At 35.1% G+C, this 20,339-nt stretch overlaps 2 protein-coding genes across 3 annotated transcripts in view; one reads left to right on the top strand and one right to left on the bottom strand.

Moving 5' to 3' along the window:
- The window catches only part of mRpL49 (mitochondrial ribosomal protein L49), a 398,706-nt gene that overhangs the window by 109,755 nt on the left and 268,612 nt on the right, over positions 1-20,339 (top strand). The gene's annotated exons all lie outside the window — the stretch shown is intronic.
- On the bottom strand, positions 15,366-15,752 carry LOC136851094 (fucolectin-6-like). Its single transcript, XM_067125065.1, has one exon. It carries the CDS (start codon positions 15,750-15,752, stop codon positions 15,366-15,368), a length of 387 nt encoding a protein of 128 aa, XP_066981166.1.

Genomic DNA, 20,339 nt, shown 5'->3' with positions numbered 1-20,339 from the left:
TCCCAAACATCAATTTCAGGCTGATTTTTTAATTTTGGCCAATGCCTATGGAGCAACATTCAAGCCATCGGACTGCAAAACTGGTATGCCGAACCTGAGAATGCACACCTCATTAAGCAATTGCAGGGTCTTGCTTTTGCCCCACCACCTGATGTTCCAGAATTATTTGACAAATTCCTTGCTCAATTAGATGCCACAACTGATGAAATGTTAAGCGACTTTCTAGTTTATTTGAGAGAACATGGTTAGGAGTAGAGCAGCGGGGAAGGAGAAGGAAGGCTGTTTTCGACGTAGAATTGTGGTCAGTTCACTATCGTGTTATGGATGATTTGCCCAGAACCAACAAATCGCTTGAAGGTTGGCATGCGGCTTTCAAAAAAAAAGGCTTAATATAATGCATCCCACATTAACCAAGCTTCTTAGAATTATCAGGAGAGAACAAGCTATAAATAAAGTTTTAATCGAGCAGGCATCTATGGGAATCAATATTTCACGGACAAACAAAAAATATGATGCCATCAACGAAAGAATTAAGTCTATTTGCAATTCCTATAACAAAGAAGGCCAAGTTTTCCTACATGCTTTAGCTTACAATTGTTAATTACATAAGATATTTATACATTATTTTACATTATCATTTTATGACTTACATTGTTTTCAATAATATTTTGTGCAATTCTTAATTACATAATAAAAGTTTTATATACTTTTTTCACATTATGATTTATTACTTGTAATTTATTTCACTTCATTATTATTGTATGACATATTATTTGCAATAATATTTTGTGAAAGAAAGTTGCAAATAATGGTTTTAATTATCTATCCTATATCTTTGGTGAAAGGAAGTTGCTTTAATTGTCTATCATATTTCTTTCGACTTCTTTTATATTCAGCATCTTGTCCATTTGGCTTCCGGTCAGTTCGATTTCCTGGCCGTTCGGCATCATGACTTCTTGGCTTCAGCATGAATGCATTCGGCATCGTGTCCGCACACGGCTCCTTCTATATTTTATTCTCATGTTCGTGAAAGTCTTAGTTTTGGTTTTAGTTTCGTCATGCACCTTCTCGTATTTTCAGATGAAACTTCAGTTTTAACAAATAAACTATATACATGGCGCCAAGGGTAGCATACTAACAATAGTCATAAAAAGAACAACTGCAACAATCACTGTCTATTAGGCTACAGTATGACTTTAGAAGAAATCTTCAGCTTGTTTTTAGATTCGCTTATGGATAGCCAGAAACAGAACAGAAAACTGGAGAGAAAGGAATTTTTCCGCTTATTTCCTGTAGAAAATGTGAAACAGGAGCCCCGGTTGAAAAGAATACAAAAAAATTTCATTGACCATGGCTGAAATAAGAAAATAAATAAAACAGAAGTCACGCTCCTTTCTCAAGTCTCACTCTCTTTTCCTTGAAGATTGTAAAACGAATGAAAACACGCAAGCTTTTAAATATTTCTCGTACTCGCGTGTTTCTTATCAAATCGAATTCTGTTTTCAGAATTCGTGTTGAGAAGTGCAATTACTGGCAACAAGTAGTACGTAGCGTATGTTTATAACTTCAAGGTTAGAGCCCTTACTTTCACATACTGGTCTCCATGGCATCGACAGGTACTATACCACCAAATAATAACCCCGTACAGCAGTCTTAGTATTATTATTATTATTATTATTATTATTATTATTATTAAGAAAATGAACCCTTTTCATATGGAGCAAGCCCATTGGGTCCATTGACTTGAAATTCAAGCTCTCAAAGAATATGGTGCTCATTAGGAAATCAGAGAAGGTAAAGGGACATACAGAAAGAAGAGATCTCACTTATTGAGAAGAAAAAATAAGTTAATAAATTAATAAAAATGCAATAAAAAGATAAAAATATATTAATTGTCCTAGTGGTTTTCTGTTTGGCTTAGGAACTCCACATTTCAAGATTATAGCTTCCATGCCCCTTGGGAAGCGCCATTATATTCGTAATGGAGAACAATTTCTTTAATACAAAATTCACTCTAAAAAACGAGACGTAGAATAATTATCTCCTAAGTCATTTTGTGAAACTTTGCTGCATTTGACTTACGCTGCACAAATATAAGTATGAATAAATGGTTTAGAATATCTGGCCCCGCCCCCTGGATAATGACCCTGGGACAATTATTGCTCCCCATTTGTCGCCCACTGGGCACTGGTCCCTGGATAATTGCTCATCTCCCAGTCTTCCTGTACTTTCCCCTAATTAAAATAAAATTAAAAATAAAGTAATATTTTTTGTTATCCGATGAGAAAAATTTTCTAATAATAAGATTTATGTTATTATATCAAATTTATCACTTAAGCAGCAAGTTGTAGGTTATGCCTCTCAAAAAGTCCAACTTCATTGTTCTGAAAGCTTGTGGGATGTTTGTTGTTCCGCCTGCCTGATCTAGGCAGCGTTTCCTCCCATCTGATATGGAAGTCAAATACAGAGCCTGTAATCCCTCAGATCCAGGATGAACTTTACCCTAATACCAAATAGACAAAACAAAATGATCTTAGAACTTAAACACTCAAATAAAAAGCATGAAATTTCAGGTAAGAACCGTTCAAGGTCCATTGACTGAGTAATGACTGTCATTTCAAGAAGAAGAGAAAAAGAAGCTTGGTGACCATTCCAGTGTAAAGGAAAAAGTCTTGCATTTATGGCACCCCAACACGTTCTTACTGACCTTCATGACATTCCGTACCCATTGAGAAAACAAATCTCCCCTAAACTGGTTTTTCAATGCTCACTGAAACAATGTCTGTCTTTGAGCTTACTCGCTTTGTATTCGAATTGAAAATGAAGTTTTACAAATTCTCAGGATTTGAGAAACTAACTATAACCAAAGCTCTTCTGCATGCTACATCCCCACGAGTAACATTTAAGCTGTTTGGATATCTGTTTTTGTTATTTACGTTTCATTTTATAAAAAATACCGAGAGTTTGTATCATTTTCTAAATTTGATGATAGTATTCTTCACAAATTCCGTAAGATATATACTACAATAAAATATGATCTACTGGACATTTGCATTTGATATAGCTTGGAGCTACAATAAATTCCTAACTTCTCGACTTCGTCACACTTTTGGGGTGGGGTTGGGGGGGCGGGGGGTTACTATGCCATGAAGACATCGTGTACGGGAACCTTGTGTACACTGGCACGAATCCTTTCATCGAGTGGGAGATTTTCTTCGTTTATATCCCACTCAGATTTAGACATAGAATAACAGGATTATCCGAAAAGGGACGAGGAAATCGACAAGCTTTCATTGTGGTTATTAACAATAAATCTATGCTTTAGGTAAACATAATGTATTGTGCGATAGGGATACAAAATATTGCATCAGTTCCCTTAATGTTTCAGACGGAAGGCAAATGGTAGTATTCAGCAAGCAGTACCTGGCAACCTTTTGCCAGGCAGTGCAGGCGTATCATGTGCCATGATAACTGATGATTACTCAGTAGCTTGGTTACGGGTTGTCACCAGAGCAAATGCCTGTGCTGGAACAAGGCTGGCCTAACCTCAAACCAACGAATGAATCATTTGCTAATGGATATCATGCGAGCAGTTAGTATCCTGGAAGTTTAACTAAATAACATTCCATTTAAAGGAAATTAAGTTTATTATTGTTCTTTATTTTCTTATTATTTTTTTAAGAATCGTGTTATTAATTTTTTTTCTTGTGACTCAGCCTATACCATTTTTTTTTCGTCTGAAGAGGGTTTTATTTTACCACCCAAATTTGTGGGCCCATATGTTTTGCGTATACTGCATTAAAACAAAAGTATTCACTACTATTTATTAGATTTTGTTTATATTCATAGGCAAAATATAGAAGGATGCTGAATATCAACTATGTGCTGTTAGATTTTTATTATCAATAATGTATTCTTTTACAGTCGTTATGTAAATATATAATTGATCATTACAGTGCTGACTGACATCCTAAAATTGCCCATTTGGGCTAATTCTGAGTCGGTATGCTTGAGGACTAAATTATTCAAACCTTGAGAGAAAAATATTTATACTCTTCATGGTGAGGTAAAACAGGAACACAAAAATGATCTGTTTCTTTATATAATTTACAACAAAAATAGTTCGTAAGAAATCGAGTTGAAACGTAACTTAAAAAAAAATTTCATTCAGAAAAATAATTAACCAATAAAACCAATATAAATAAAGAACAACAACAAAAGATAAGTTAATAGAGCATTACGAACATAATAAAAGAAAAAACAACAGTAAATTAAGTTTATTTCATACATTCAGCAACTCTACCCAGCTTCAGTTCATGAATGCTATTCACGTTCTAATATTTAGTATGACCCCAAAAGCAACGTCAATTCGACTTTTTTTTTATGCTGTCTTAAAGAAAATTGACATTATGTAAGATTTATAAGTTATCGTGCATCATCACTGGTCCCCTCATCATTTGGCGTTCCAGGCGTACCAACCTCACTTCACACTTCAATGCATTTCACTACCCTTCAGTCAAGCGAAATTTATTTAGTGTAAGGAAGTCGTAAATTATTAAATAATTTTGATAATTATACCCTATTTGACAAATTAAAATAAAATTCTTTCTTTAAACAGCTGATAATCTGAGAAAACCAGATAAGCTAACCTCCACCATCCTATGATTTATTTGCGTAAAATAACATTCTTTTAACAGAACACTCTTCATACAGATAATTCTCTGATAACATGGTTGGTAGGCCTGTTCATGTACATAATGAAATATTTCGTAATGATTCGGACAAAACACTTAAAAACCTCCTTAAAACAGGGAATTTTCTTGGAGTTTTATTTGTTACTTGTTATAGTTGATCGCAGTTTTCATATTATAAAAAGTTTTTCTCAAACTAATTAATATATGGAATGTAAAAAAGAAATAAGATCTGAACGATATATTTCGTAAAGTGATACAGAATATTGTAGCGTAATGTACGTACGTTAATGTCGGAATCTGCGCTAGGTGTGTCTCAAAATATCACCCTTTTTTGATTGAATATGGGCTCCCAGCGTCTCCAGGAAACAAAGAACGCATAATGACATACGTGCATGGTGTGATACGTGGAGCGTTACTCGTATAACTTTTCCTCGTTATTCCTATTTTCATTCGAGCAAAACCACTTAGGGCTCGACTTTTAATTTGCATGTTAATGGGAGTAATGGCCTTTTATGTCCCAAAGTGAGAGTAGGATATATTAGTAGATACCATTTTACCAACTATGTTATTATTTCTTGATACTAAGAATAGTTGAATTGTTACATATATCATTTATTTATATTTTAGATTTTTTCATCTTTTTATTTTAATTTTTATTGTCCATTTTCTATAACCTTTTCATTCTTTAATTTTATTATTTGTAATTTTTTAAAATTTACCTTGAAAAAATCTTAATTTTTTGTATTTCAATTTCTGTTCATATATATATATATATATATATATATATATATATATATATATATATATATATATATATATATATATATATATATATATATATATACACACACACTCATAACAGGAGCCACTGCTTAAACCACATCGACGGGTAACAACGGAAAGCACAGAGCATTTTCATGATTTATTGTGCCGACGTTTCACAAACCATCTCGGTTGCATTTTCAAGGCTGTAAAAATTTTAACACCATATTACTCGTTTACTCGTAATAACTCTTAGAATATTTCGACAAAATATATAGATTTATTACATTGACATCCCCAGTAAAAGTAAAATATAGCAGAATAATGAAATAAAAAAAAATACATCAGAATACAAAGAGATATAGAAAAAAACTCAAGAACGTAAAAAACTTTAAAAATATGTAAAAAAAAGACTTAAAATAATCTTGACACCACTGGTTACATCAATATATTTAAAGTGAGACAAAATAAAATTAGTAAAAAAACCAGCAGTAAAAAAAAAGTAATGGTCAAAATAAAATTGATACAGCTAAAAGAAGAAACATAAAAACGCAAAAACACTACGGAGTAAAACACCCACCCAGCGGGCAGCTTCAAAGAGAGACTAAAACAGAAGAACCCTCAGAGACCGAGAAACGAAAGACGAAGTGCAACGGGCCATTACTTAATGTACAATTGGATGGAGGAATTCTGCGAGTTTAACGACGGAACTAGCTTTTTTATCATTATGGACTCTAAGACGTGAAGTTCGTTTTCATTTTGTACGTATCCTATGATTTGGAAATCTTTGGCCTCTATGTGTGTTTTACAGATCTTTGAGTGATTCCGAATATTTGATTGGTCTGGATTGGACAGTCTACTCCCTGTCCTAAAATTTACTCCTCTTTGAGAGTCCACGCGTACTTTTAGTAGCCTTTTTGTACATCCCACATAGGTCTCTCGACTACATCTAGGGCAAATATATTTGTATACAACGTTGGAAGTAAACATTGGACTCGGCTTGTCTTTGTATATGAACAGAGAACCAATGGTGACTGGGTTCTTAGGAATAAGTTTCAAGTTTAGGGCTGGTAGTTCCTTGTGTATTATATCATTTAGCTTTTTTTCTGAAATTGTCATTATGTAGAACCGGAAAACTCGCATACAGTTTTAGTTTGGGAACAGTGCTGATAGAGATAGGAGGTACCATTTTCCTGTAGAGTATTTTATTTAAGTACCTGAGAAAGGGTTTACGGGGAAAACAATTGTTTTCACAATAATAACCTAATTTAATGATTTCGTCGTGTAAATCATTAAATTAAATAAATACAATCATAACAGGAGCCACTGCTCAAACCACATCGACGGGGTAACGAGGGAGAGCACAGAGCATTTTCATGATTTATTGCGCCGATGTTTCACAAACCATCTCGGTTGCATTTTCAAGGCTGTAAAAAGTTGAACACCATATTACTCGTAATAACTCTTAGAATATTTCGACAAAATATATAGATTTATTACATTGACATCCCCAGTAAAAGTAAAATATAGCAGAACAGTGAAATTTAAAAAAAACACATCAGAATACAAAGAGATATAGAAAAAAACTCAAGAACGTAAAAAACTTAAAAAATATGTAAAAAGAAAAGACGTAAAATCATCTTGACATCGATGGTTATATCAATATATTTAAAGTGAGACAAAATAAAATTAGTAAAAAACCAGCAGTAAAAAAAAAGTAAAGGTCAAAATAAAATTGATACAGCTAAAAGAAGAAACATAAAAACACAAAAACACTACGGAGTAAAACACCCACCCAGCGGGCAGCTTCAAAGAGAGACTAAAACAGAAGAACCCTCAGAGACCGAGAAACGAAAGACGAAGTGCAACGGGCCATTACTTAATGTACAATTGGATGGAGGAATTCTGCGAGTTTAACGACGGAACTAGCTTTTTTATCATTATGGACTCTAAGACGTGAAGTTCGTTTTCATTTTGTACGTGTCCTATGATTTGGAAATCTTTGGCCTCTATGTGTGTTTTACAGATCTTTGAGTGATTCCGAATATTTGATTGTTCTGGATTGGACAGTCTATTCCCTGTCCTAAAACTTACTCCTCTATGAGAGTCCAAGCTAATTGATATAATACACAAGGAACTACCAGCCTTAAACTTGAAACTTATTCCTAAGACAAAGACAAGCTGAGTCCAATGTTTACATCCAACGTTGTATACAAATATATTTGCCCTAGATGTAGTCGAGGGACCTATGTGGGATGTACAAAAAGGCTACTAAAAGTTCGCTTGGACTTTCATAGAGGAGTAAGTTTTAGGAGGACAGGGAGTAGACTGTCCAATCCAGAACAATCAAATATTCGGAATCACTCAAAGATCTGTAAAACACACATAGAGGCCAAAGATTTCCAAATCATAGGACACGTACAAAATGAAAACGAACTTCACGTCTTAGAGTCCATAATGATAAAAAAGCTAGTTCCGTCGTTAAACTCGCAGAATTCCTCCATCCAATTGTACATTAAGTAATGGCCCGTTGCACTTCGTCTTTCGTTTCTCGGTCTCTGAGGGTTCTTCTGTTTTAGTCTCTTTGAAGCTGCCCGCTGGGTGGGTGTTTTACTCCGTAGTGTTTTTGCGTTTTTATGTTTCTTCTTTTAGCTGTATCAATTTTATTTTGACCATTACTTTTTTTTTACTGCTGGTTTTTTTACTAATTTTATTTTGTCTCACTTTAAATATATTGATGTAACCAGTGGTGTCAAGATTATTTTACGTCTTTTTTTTTACATATTTTTAAAGTTTTTTACGTTCTTGAGTTTTTTCTATATCTCTTTGTATTCTGATGTGTTTTTTTTAAATTTCACTATTCTGCTATATTTTACTTTTACTGGGGATGTCAATGTAATAAATCTATATATTTTGTCGAAATATTCTAAGAGTTATTACGAGTAATGTGGTGTTCAAATTTTTACAGCCTTGAAAATGCAACCGAGATGGTTTGTGAAACGTCGGCACAATAAATCATGAAATGCTCTGTGCTTTCCTTTGTTACCCTGTCGATATATATATATATATATATATATATATATATATATATATATATATATATATATATATATATATATATATATATTTTACCAGATACATATGTAATTGTAATAGCCACAATGCCCTCTTAACTTCTCGAATTCTTCACGCTTTTTTGGATACGCTTGTCACTACAAAGCCTTAAGATCTAAGTGCTAGAAATACCAAGATATTATGATGTCTGTTAGTGGAAAACGAACCCGGGTCCCATATACATATATATGTGTTACTGTTATAAGACTTTTACCAAAAAGGGGGTTCATCTGGGATTCAAGAGTAATAGTATGTAGATAGCAGTGACATTTATGTAGTTTTTCCGTGAACAACCAGTCTTAAGGGAAACGGCTTGATGTTGATTATATATATATATATATATATATATATATATATATATATATATATATATATATATATATATATATATACATATACATACACACAATATATATATATATATATATATATATATGTATGTACATTTACACACACACACACATATATATATATATATATTATATTCTTATATAATATTTATAATATGAACTGGGCATTTCGAAAACAGAACTTATGTCTTGCCGTAGTTGTAAAAATTCTAGTTAGCTGATTTCTTTCTTGCATGATTCTGAAGCAAAAATTTGTGGTTAATGGAAGGCAAATCCGAGGGCGAGCTGTACCTTAGCGTGAGAGGGAACATAGTACATGGCGTGACTTCCTTTCGCTGGTTCTCGATTCTGGCTGCTTTAGAAGGTCACGGGAGCTTGTTTCCCAACGTCTTCTGGCCTACTTTAATAGCCACCCATCCAGGTAACGGCTAGGCTTGATGTTGTTCAATTTCTTGTGGCTAACATGTTACTACCTGGCGTGCGTTATTTCGTTTTTCTTGCATTTTTTATTTTATTTTATTTTTTTTTTTTTTTTTTTTTTTTGTTGTTGCTAGTTTCACGGCAAACGCAGCACCAACTATTGTCGATCACCGAGGGTCAGCAGTGTATGGAACAGACCCACCGTAAAATAAAGTGGTTTTAAAACCTTTCTTTACGAAGCTAAAATCCTATTCGTTTTTACCGCGAACATGCTTCATGTCAAAGCTTCATTCCAAGGTGCTTAGAAATATTTGACTCGTGCCGTAACCTTAAAAATGTTTGACTTATAAGCTAGCTTCAGGAATGTTTGGCATGCTCCATCCTTGGAAATGCTCGATTCATAGCCTAGCCAGACATTTTGGATTCATGATCTATCTTCCGAAATGTTTAGTTTATGACCAATCCTCAGAAATGTTTGACTAATGCTCTTAGAATTGTTTGACTTATGAACTGTGGTTAGAAATGTCTAATTTACAACCCAGCCTCCGATCCAGTTCGATCCGCTGCTATTTGCTGAATAGGCCTACTTGTTAATACTTGTGAACTTTAATTGCTGAATACTTGTTAATACTTGTGAAGTTTAATCACAGCGGCAATAACTGACTACTCATTTATTTCAGGCCACGAAATAAAAGAACTTACCTTTTGTTCACTTCGCTCCTGTCTGTCTCTATCCTTGGGCGTATTCTTCTTTTGTAACAATTTGAAAGATGGGTTCATGTATCAGTTCTTGATAAGTGCTCTCTCTCTCTCTCTCTCTCTATGTACGCGCGTTCTTGACCTATATACCCTTATGACAAATATCTATTGTGGTGATAAAACTTTATTTTCGTTAAGAAAAATATGCATCGAGGTATCCTGTTCCTCTGTTACCATTTAATGTTTTATTTGTCTATCGAATTAGACATAAATTTTTTTTTTAAACTGTTCATTTAGTCACAATTTAATATTTCATTTGTCTACCGAATGAAGCGTAAAAAATTTATCTTTAATTACTATTTAATATTACATTGAAATATTCATTGAAGCGTAAAAAAAGGATTCTAGAGCAAAAACTGGATTCATCGACGACATGAATTAGTGAATAAATACTACTTATGGATAAGAAATAATAGATAGAGGAAAATACAAAGGAATGAAACGTTGTGGTGTAAAACAATTTGATTACATAAACAAAGAGTGGAATTAATTAAAAGAATGATGAATGCAAACGTACAGCGAAAACTAAGCTGGTAGACAGACAGATAAATAGATAGACAGATAAATAAAAAAGGAGAAAATTAAACGATAGAAAATGAGAAGATAAGATGAAGAGCTATAGTGAATAATGATATGTAAGTAAGCACAAAAATATTCAGGTATTAAAAGAACAAAAGGTAAAAAAAAACGTAATTACCTACAAACACTCTGCTTACCTTCGCAATTCATTAGAGTACTCCAGCTTCAATTTCTTTTAATTATTATATATATATATATATATATATATATATATATATATATATATATATATATATTGTAAGAAAGCAGAAATTTCCTATTCTTTAACCATTTCCATTGTAACAGTCATCAAGAGTGGCGAATGAAGTTTGGGGATGGAAGGGGTCCTAATAATCCCCTAGGCTTGCTTCTAATGCATGAGGAATACATACATACACACTCAAACACTTATATACTTATATATATGTATATATATATATATATATATATATATATATATATATATATATATATATATATATATATATATATACGAGGGTAAGTCAAAAAGTTCCAGGAAAAATTCAATATACTCTTTGTTTAAGGAAATTCAAACATCATTTTTCTACATATCTACCATCTAACTCTATAAGGCGCTGTTTCCACCTCTGCAACCCTTCTTTGTAGAAATCTGGGGCCTTTCTATTAAACCATGTTGAAACTGCATGTTTAGCAGCATCCAAAGATTCAAACGGACTCCTCTTAAGTGTTCCTTGAGTTTTGGGAACAGGAAAAAATCTGAAGGAGCAAGATCAGGACTATAAGGAGGATGTGGAAGAGTTTCCCACCTAAATTTCCGTAGGACTTCTCTTGCAACCCTTGATGAATGTGCTGGAGCGTTATCATGATGGAACAAAATTCTGCGGTGCAACTTTCCTCGACGTTTTTAGCCAATGCAGTCTTCAGTTTTTGCAAAACACCTTTGTAGTAGTTCCCGGTGATTGTTTTTGTCCTTCAAGGAAATCAATCAAAATCACTCCTTTGGAGTCCCAAAACACTGTTGCCATAACCTTCTGGGCAGATCTCGCCACTTTGAACTTCACTGGTGCGGCTGAACCTCTTGGTAACCATTGCTTTGACTGAATTTTACTTTCTGGGTCATATTGATGGATCCAAGTTTCATCTCCAGTAACAATCCGGTCAAAAACTCTGATTCCTTTGATTCAATCTTCGTTAAAACTGCAAGAGAAAGTTCAGCTCTTTGATGCAGTTGGTCTTTGCGCAACGCTTTTGGGACCCAACGTGCTGAAACTTTACTCAAACCAAGATTTTCATTTAAAATTGAAAATGCGGAACCATGGAGATCCCAGTTTCATTAGCTATCATATCGATAGTAACGACGATCTTCATCCACTAGATTCTGCACCAAAGCCACAATTCTTTCATTTTTTGCAGTCGATGGTCTTTCCTCTTTGGTTGTCTTTGAGGTCCTCCTGACCATCCTTAAATCGCTTTATCCAATCATAAACAACTGATTTAGATGGAGAAGAATCTCCATAAACTTGTTGCAAAGCTTCAATAATTTTTCCTGGTTTCCAATCAAGCTTGGTCAGGAACTTGATGTTAGCTCTCGTCTCAAAATTTTTATTTTCCATGGGTTCAAGAAGTTACTTTTCTGAAGCAGATGTTAACACCACGGTAGCAAGAGGATGACTGAGGTAACAAGTCTATATGGATCACTACATCACAGATAATTGTTTACCAAGTATTTGGGTTGTTTCATTCCTGTGTAAATACATCATTCAACAATTTTTCCTGGAGCTTTTTGACTTACCCTCGTATATATATAATATAATATATGAAATTTTTATCACACTGTTGATTTATGTACAATCATGAAGCTACAAATGTCGTTTAATGTCCAATTCACGCTACTTCGGGAATATTCCGGATGGGGAATTATCACCGAAGGGGAATTTTTTAAGTGGCAAATGGATCGGTACCGCCGGGTCTCGATCTCTCGACACAGTAACTTCTAACGACTCCGTTCGACGAGAGGTGGCACAATAATATTATCAATTTTATTTTTCTGGATTTATGTTTCTGTTGCCAATCATTCTCGAACCAATCCTCCATGGAAACCAGAAAGTGGGAACTGCAAATGTTAATGGGGATGCTGGAAGAACAGAAAAAACTAATTCACATCAGTGTTAGTAAGTAAATACAATACTTGAAGGGAGGACGCGAGACGAGTCAAGTCACAGTACAGAGGAAGCAAAGTAGGTAGTTTGTATAATGCATTCGAAGACTGCATCGTCAGGTATCTTATCGGACAGTCAATGCTGCTTCCAACTATTGTTTTCCCAGATCAATAGCTTCCCTTCATTTTATCTGGTTTCTGTCTGTCCAAGGTAAGCTCGGTCGCCCGTCTCGTCTCACTCTGAGTATCTAAAAGAAAATCGACTTGAATTCTTACCTGTAAGACAACGCAATGACTCAAAACTTGGACGCTCCCACTGCGGCCTTCTTGAGTGTACCTCGACGACTCAATCCCTTCCTTTTACCTGAAAGTCTTCGAGTGCGTTATACAAGTCCAGAGCGGGGGGCGATGGATTAAGAAATCGATGAGAGTCAATCACATAAATCGACGAGAATGGGAAATTTTAATGCAAGGTAAGTGATAAGCATTATACTCATGTTTAATGAGTTTTGAGTCCATGCAAAGTGCCAAGGTGGCTTTCTTTGAACATTTTCACGATATCACGTTCAGCAAAAGCCACGCTCCTAAAACAGGTTGGCGAATGACAGCAAAGAACGGGTTTCAGAGACTCTAAGAAATTCTCTTCAAGAATGCCATGAGTGCAAGTTAATGCAGGCGTGCATGGATGTCTCAGCTAATGGGGAGTTGAAAGATACACACACACACATGATGAACTTCATTTCTTTGTTATAAACAGGTGCAGGTACTGAAATATTACAAATAATCAGTATCGATAGTAAACACAAAATTGATTTACATAAACCTTTGAATTAGAAAACATTAAAATACATCCTTAACTAACCTAATAATTGACAAAGTTAAACCATAGCTTATATGCACCTCAGTTTAAAACCCATTTTTCCTCATTACAATAAGCCAAATGACATCTTGTAAATTGGATTGGACACTACATACACAGTGTCATTATTGAATTAAACTTACCACGCTATAGATTCCCCACTGAAACACCTAAACCTGAAGCATGGATCCCACAATAGCCTATTGTTCTCTCACAGCCTAATAAGGAAAACACTATCGTAAATCTTGGGATATAAGAGTATAATCAAAGATTCTTTTCCATTAAGCCTGGACAGTACATGAAAAATAAGTTCTTTTTTATATGGAACAAGTTATTAGCTGTATCTCACCAATTCCTATGCAAAGCACACAAGCATCTCACCATTATTAGCCTACTGCTCGACACTAAGTCCCGTGTTCCACATCCAAACAGAATTCGCTGTTATATAATAATACCCCCAAATGATTCCTTATTGATCATCAATAAAACTCACCTGACACCTCCCCGATAAATCCCATTCCAATTTAGGAATCCGCTGGCAAACTTCGGCATCACCTACAGCACGGAGAACAGCTTAGCTCACAGTTCTAAGAGGCGTCCATACCCAAATTTGAAAACCTCCTCACCCATGACTTTCCCCAGATATTCTTCCACCAAAAATAGTCCCTGACGAACAAAATCACATCTCGGGCTTTCTAATTAAGGTAATTATAAATAAGCAAGCAGTGCTTAGTATTATACTCCTGATAACAAAATAATTAAAGTTAAATAGAACGAAAACAACTGACTAGAGAAAAATTATTATTATATTATTATTATTATTATTATTATTATTATTATTATTATTATTATTATTATTATTATTATTATTATTATTATTATGAGTGTTAAATATCTGATAATAGAACAGTCTATGTTATTTGAATATAGCCTACTATAAAAATTCTCTCTCTCTCTCTCTCTCTCTCTCTCTCTCTCTCTCTCTCTCTCTCTCTCTCTCTCTCTCTCTCTCTCTTAGTCTCAAAGTTGAACTACATTATTCGTAAAGTTCTGTACTTTATTTGGTAAATAATACTTTAAAATTAAGCAGGAAATCTATTTTAGAAATAGAAAAGGCTCTTTATTAAAAAAAATTACATAAATGATTTCTTTCAGGAGCCACAGGATAAAATTTAAAACGTGTTTGGTGTCGGTTTGGGTGGTGCGCAGAAGGAAATTTTATCGATCAAATTAGTAAAACTGAATTTCTACCTCGTGAATGTTATTTGCACTAGGAACAGAACACTTGCATGGTCTTTTCAAGGATAAATAGTCCTTAAACCCAAAGTTCTTGAAAATGGAGGCTGACAGCTTGTGAAAAACTGAGGACAACTACCCAAGTCTCCCCTATCTGTAAAATTCACTTTGGACATTTTCCTACTGTCGAAGACTCGAAATTGCCCTAGTATCGAAGAAAGAGATCTACAACTCGCTCTGGCGACACCAAACATTCACAAGTTGCCATGTCTAATATAAATAAATCCTAAAAATACGATAAGGTGGCATTGAAAATTGTCCCTATTAAGTATTCCTTATTAAGATCTCTCACATAGTGTGTGCGAGCATTTTCTAGCATCATTCTATACACCATAGGTTCCAAGACTCTTCAGTCTCTGGTTTCAGTGCACACGTTCAGTTTCATTGATGACCGCCATAATTTATTGCATCCGTTAGGCCTCAATGATCTGCACCTCGCACATGGAAAAAGCGGCATTTGTATTAAGTGACTGGAAGGAGAGGTACCTTCCTTCTATAGGGTTCGGAGGCTTAAAAGTAAGAACAGTTCCGGCTGGAGGTGTCGATCCCGGGTATGTGTCAAATACTGGGTTCTGGCTGATTGTAGGCGAATTTCCAAATCGTATTTCGATGTTGTTGAAGTCGAAGTTGTCGTCTCTCGGTTTCACGATGAGGGCTGAGACGAAATACTCCTTCTGGAGATCGGCCTTCCACCAGGGGTTACTCATGATTTTGGTGACACTACAGGAATCATATTTATAGCAGTAATACCCGTTGGTGGCCTGGTATTCAGCGTTATTCACGGAATAAATCGACGGCATCGTAACCACTGCTCCAGGTGCCAGGTTGTTACGATAAAACCACGACGTGTAACATGAGGTAAAGCCAAAGGAATCCTGGGCAGTGCCATTGTATTCGGCTGTCACAAAGGTCTTGAAGAGAGTGCATTCATCGCCTGCGATGAGATATAGGCGAAAACGTAAAGTTGTTTTTGGAACATGTTGCTGCTAATGCTGGAGTAATGAAAGCAATCGTTAAATCAATTTTGCAACACCAGCGCCTTTTTAACAGTTTGTTTCAATGGTCTTTGCAAAGAATGTGTTCATTGTTTACATCGTTGTTCTATATCCAAACGGTCTTATGGAGAACGATATCGTGCTATCAATACTGGACGGGATGACATGAACTCTTGCACTTTACCATGTTATCGTTTTCATGTTAACTGGAAGAAATGCAGCTTGCAAACTGTATTGTATATAAAGAAGAAAATCTTTCAAAAATAGTAAAAACAATCAAGAAACGAAAGAGGAGGAAATAAAGTAAGCACTGAAAAAATATCTAGCAAATAACGGTGAACAAATCCAAAGACACAGAATACTCGGATATTAAAAAATTAAAAGCATTTTATGAAAAAAAAGAGACTAATTCATGAAACTCTTAATATGAGATTGTAGTCCAGAGGTCCACGCACCCATCGGTTCCCAATGAAAGACCAACAGTCTAGCAATCACGGTTAACAGCCAGACATATAAGCAATGACCACACCCAAACTTTTCATATTTGCTTTGATCAGCATAACAGCGGTGAAGTAAACATATTACCAACTGTTATCATTAAAAATGACCACAAATTTTTATGAAACAAGCCGGTAAATCCGTTGAAGAGCTACGCAAGTTATCAAAGAGAAGAATATAACCTACCTTTAATGCAGAACAAACGGCAAATAGGGTTCAGTAGGCAGAAACTGGCGCATTCGATACTCTTGCTGAGAGCAGAATGAAGTGGGACGGTTTGTAGAAGACAGTTATCCATGCCAGATGGGAATCTGCTTACGACCTGTAAGGGCAATTTTTATTATAGTGACAGCATTATTAATTCTCGTACCAGTGAAATCAGTAATAAGTACAATATCATAATGAAAATGCAATCATTCATTATAATGTAATAAGTTATGTTCTTTTGTGGTAATGAGGCTCAAGTTCATTAGGAACCAGCCTAATCTGAATATGACAAATCCATTATTAGATGTAGTCAAAACTGTTAACCTAACAAATGTAGCTTTCTCAAAGAGATACCTAAAGATGGATACGTTCAAAATGCTTGTTCATAAGATTGTAATCACAAGAGTGACTCAAGAAGCTTGGCAAGTCAGTCTGATTGGTAGGTGGATAAGAGGACAGTTAATGAAATGAATTCAATCTCACCTTTAGATAGGTTCCACCACTTGATGCTTCAACACCAAAGTGCTTTGGAGACAGCAGGAGGAAGTGGATAAAGAATTTGATGAGCATTGTCTTGAGCTTTCTGAAAGCGAATCAGTCCGTTAGTTAAATACTGAAGCTTGTGTGTGAATAATATTTGCTCACCTCTCATCCCAAGTGATAAAATGCTTTATGCAGTATTATCATGATTTCCATCGATCTTAAAGCTATCATAGCATGCTGTGACCCTTGTATGTGTGTATGTGTATAGTATATATATATATATATATATATATATATATATATATATATATATATATATATATATATATATATATATATATATATATATATGATATATATATTATTAGGATCTTTGGATGTTTTATGGGCGTTATGGTAGTTTGTTTGTTTGGCTAATCCTCCCCCTCCTCTTATTTTCACAGGAGTGTTTACGTCTGTGTTGGCGTGGCGCCAACCTTTAGTCAGGTTCGGGCAGCAGTGAACAGGTTGTTCTCTTGGGGAAGAGAACTTTTTGAGTACCAGCAGCAGTTCGACTTTGAAGACGTTTCTTGGGCAGCCGATGTTTGGGCCCAGGCTGGAGCAGCGCACCAACGAAGATGGTTGTTTGTTGGCCGCAGGTGGAGACCCTGTCGGCAGTTTTGGCTCGGTGCAGTGGCCCCGTGTCCTTTGTATTTTGGCGAGACGGCAGCAGGACGTCGTGATATTACGGCCTGTTGTCGTTAGTTGTGGACTTCGCTGGAGATGGCTTTTTTTTTTGTATCGACTGCTGCTGGTACTTCTTTTTGATATAAAGTAATACTGCTTTATTTTTGTGTTTCGTGGCCCGGACCTGGCTCATTTGTTATGGCCTTTATTTTTTGTTATAGATTTTTATTAAGATTTAATATTAATAATCTATTTTTATAACCATTTCCTGTATTTTTGTTATTCCTCCTTCTTTGTGTGTGCGAGCTGTCGATTAGCCAGAGCAGCCCCAATAAGTTTATTTTGTTTGTTGGCCGCAGGTGGAGACCCTGTCGGCAGTTTTGGCTCGGGTGCAGTGGCCCCGTGTCCTTTGTATTTTGGCGAGACGGCAGCAGGACGTCGTGATATTACGGCCTGTTGTCGTTAGTTGGTGGACTTCGCTGGAGATGGCTTTTTTTTTGTATCGACTGCTGCTGGTACTTCTTTTGATATAAAGTAATATTGCTTTATTTTTGTGTTTCGTGGCCCGGACCTGGCTCATTTTGTTATGGTTTTTTTTGTTTAAGATTTTTATTAACTTTAATATTAATAAATCTATTTTTATAGCAAACTCCTGTATTTTTGTTATTCCTCCTCCTTTGTGTGTGCGAGTGTCGATTAGCCAGAGCAGCCCCAATAATATTTCCATCTAGATCCTGTGTTTTTCTTAAGGGCCGAAAACCTCGGTTCGTTACATATATATATATATATATGTGTGTGTGTGTATACGTATATATATAAAAAAGTGAATGTTTGTATGTTTGTCTGCCATAGAAATCCGAACTGCTTGACAGACCCAGACAAAATTTTTGCACACGGCCTCTATGTCACCCCAGAAAGGTTATAACTCAAAACCAAACCCCTACCCCGTGACAGACATACAAACACAGACAAAACAAATTAAATTTTCGTTTTTACCTTTGCTGTTCACCTGTTCTTCAGTAACTTTATGGGAGTCACCAGTAGCTTGGGCGGAAAACCACCACCTTTTCTGTTGGTGACGTCATTAAACTTCCATTCAGTCATAAACTTCCATTCAGTCATAAAGCAATTTAATTCAAAATATAACTTCTGCCACCACACCAGTCAGCCCTTATAATCCTCGCCACGGAAAAAAGTAGTAACAGACCAAATGCTTCTGTGACAGACAACCCCCTCGTTAAAAAATTACTCGCGCCGAAATTACCACATTTTTTTAGTGTTCATCTAAGCCAAACGTATCTTAATCATATCCTGCCAATAAAACACAAATTCTTAAGTACCCTGTGGTATTTTCATCATCATATCTAAGTACTTAATCAACGAAAAAAACTTCGTAGTTATAGGCACAACTCTGGAGATTAAGAACTAATCCACTGAAGAGACGAAACAAATCCATCACCATCCACGCATGCGTATTAGCAGACCGAATGCTTCTAGGCAGACCTACCGCCTCATTAAGAAAATTACTTGCGATGAAATTACCGCAATTTTTCAGTGTCCATCTTAAACCAAACGTATCTTAATTATACCATGCCAATAAAATACAAATTCATAAGTACCTTGAGGTATTACCATCATCACATCCAAGCACTTGATCTACTAAAAAAAACTTCGTAGTTATGGGCATAACTTTGGAGATAAAGAACTTCCGTGTAATTTAGCCTACAACTTCAATTTTTTATCAGAATTTACGTGAACTTTGATCATAATTTATGATAATTATTAATGCAATTGTTTATTACCTTGATAAAATCAACATTGAATCAACCTGTATTGATAATTTTTAAAAGTCGGTACGAAACAAATCCACCACCATCCGTGCATGTGTATTAGCTACTGGCTAAACCTGCCGTGTATGATGTACGTTGTTTAATTTTTTTCATTTGTTCAAATGCAGTTTTCCTCATTAATTCGTTAGTTCCTGCTTCGTTTTTAGCTTCGGAATTCGTTATTGCGGAATATAAAATATTACATTTGGAAATATTTTTCGAAAGGCATTTGCAGAATCTACGTTTATGGAGGGTAATTGTATATGTTGCAAACAGGGATTAAATTAAAAAACGGTAACTGCTGCACTCTGGGAAATGTCGGTACGGTCTTCTCTGGTGGGAGCGGGGTAAAGAATATTTGCCACTGCAAGTCGGTCATTCTGCTCTCTCTCTCTCTCTCTCTCTCTCTCTCTCTCTCTATCTCTCTCTCTCTCTCTCTATATATATATATATGTTTATTTATATTTATGTTTATTTATATTTATCATGGTTATTTAAAGCACGACAAAACATTGCGGAGGAGATGCAGGAAAATTTTTCTGAGTCCTTCAGAGTTTTTCCGGGCAGCACCAGGTTGGCCAGTTAGTATATATATAATATATATATATATATATATATATATATATATATATATATATATATATATATATATATATATAGATCGATAGATAGATATGGATTTAGGATTTATGATTTAGGTTTATATATA

Source organism: Macrobrachium rosenbergii, chromosome 23 (assembly GCF_040412425.1).
Source record: "Macrobrachium rosenbergii isolate ZJJX-2024 chromosome 23, ASM4041242v1, whole genome shotgun sequence".
Lineage (NCBI taxonomy): Eukaryota > Metazoa > Arthropoda > Malacostraca > Decapoda > Palaemonidae > Macrobrachium > Macrobrachium rosenbergii.
The sequence above is the reverse complement of the archived record's forward strand: the minus strand, read 5'-3'. Positions and strand labels throughout refer to the sequence as shown.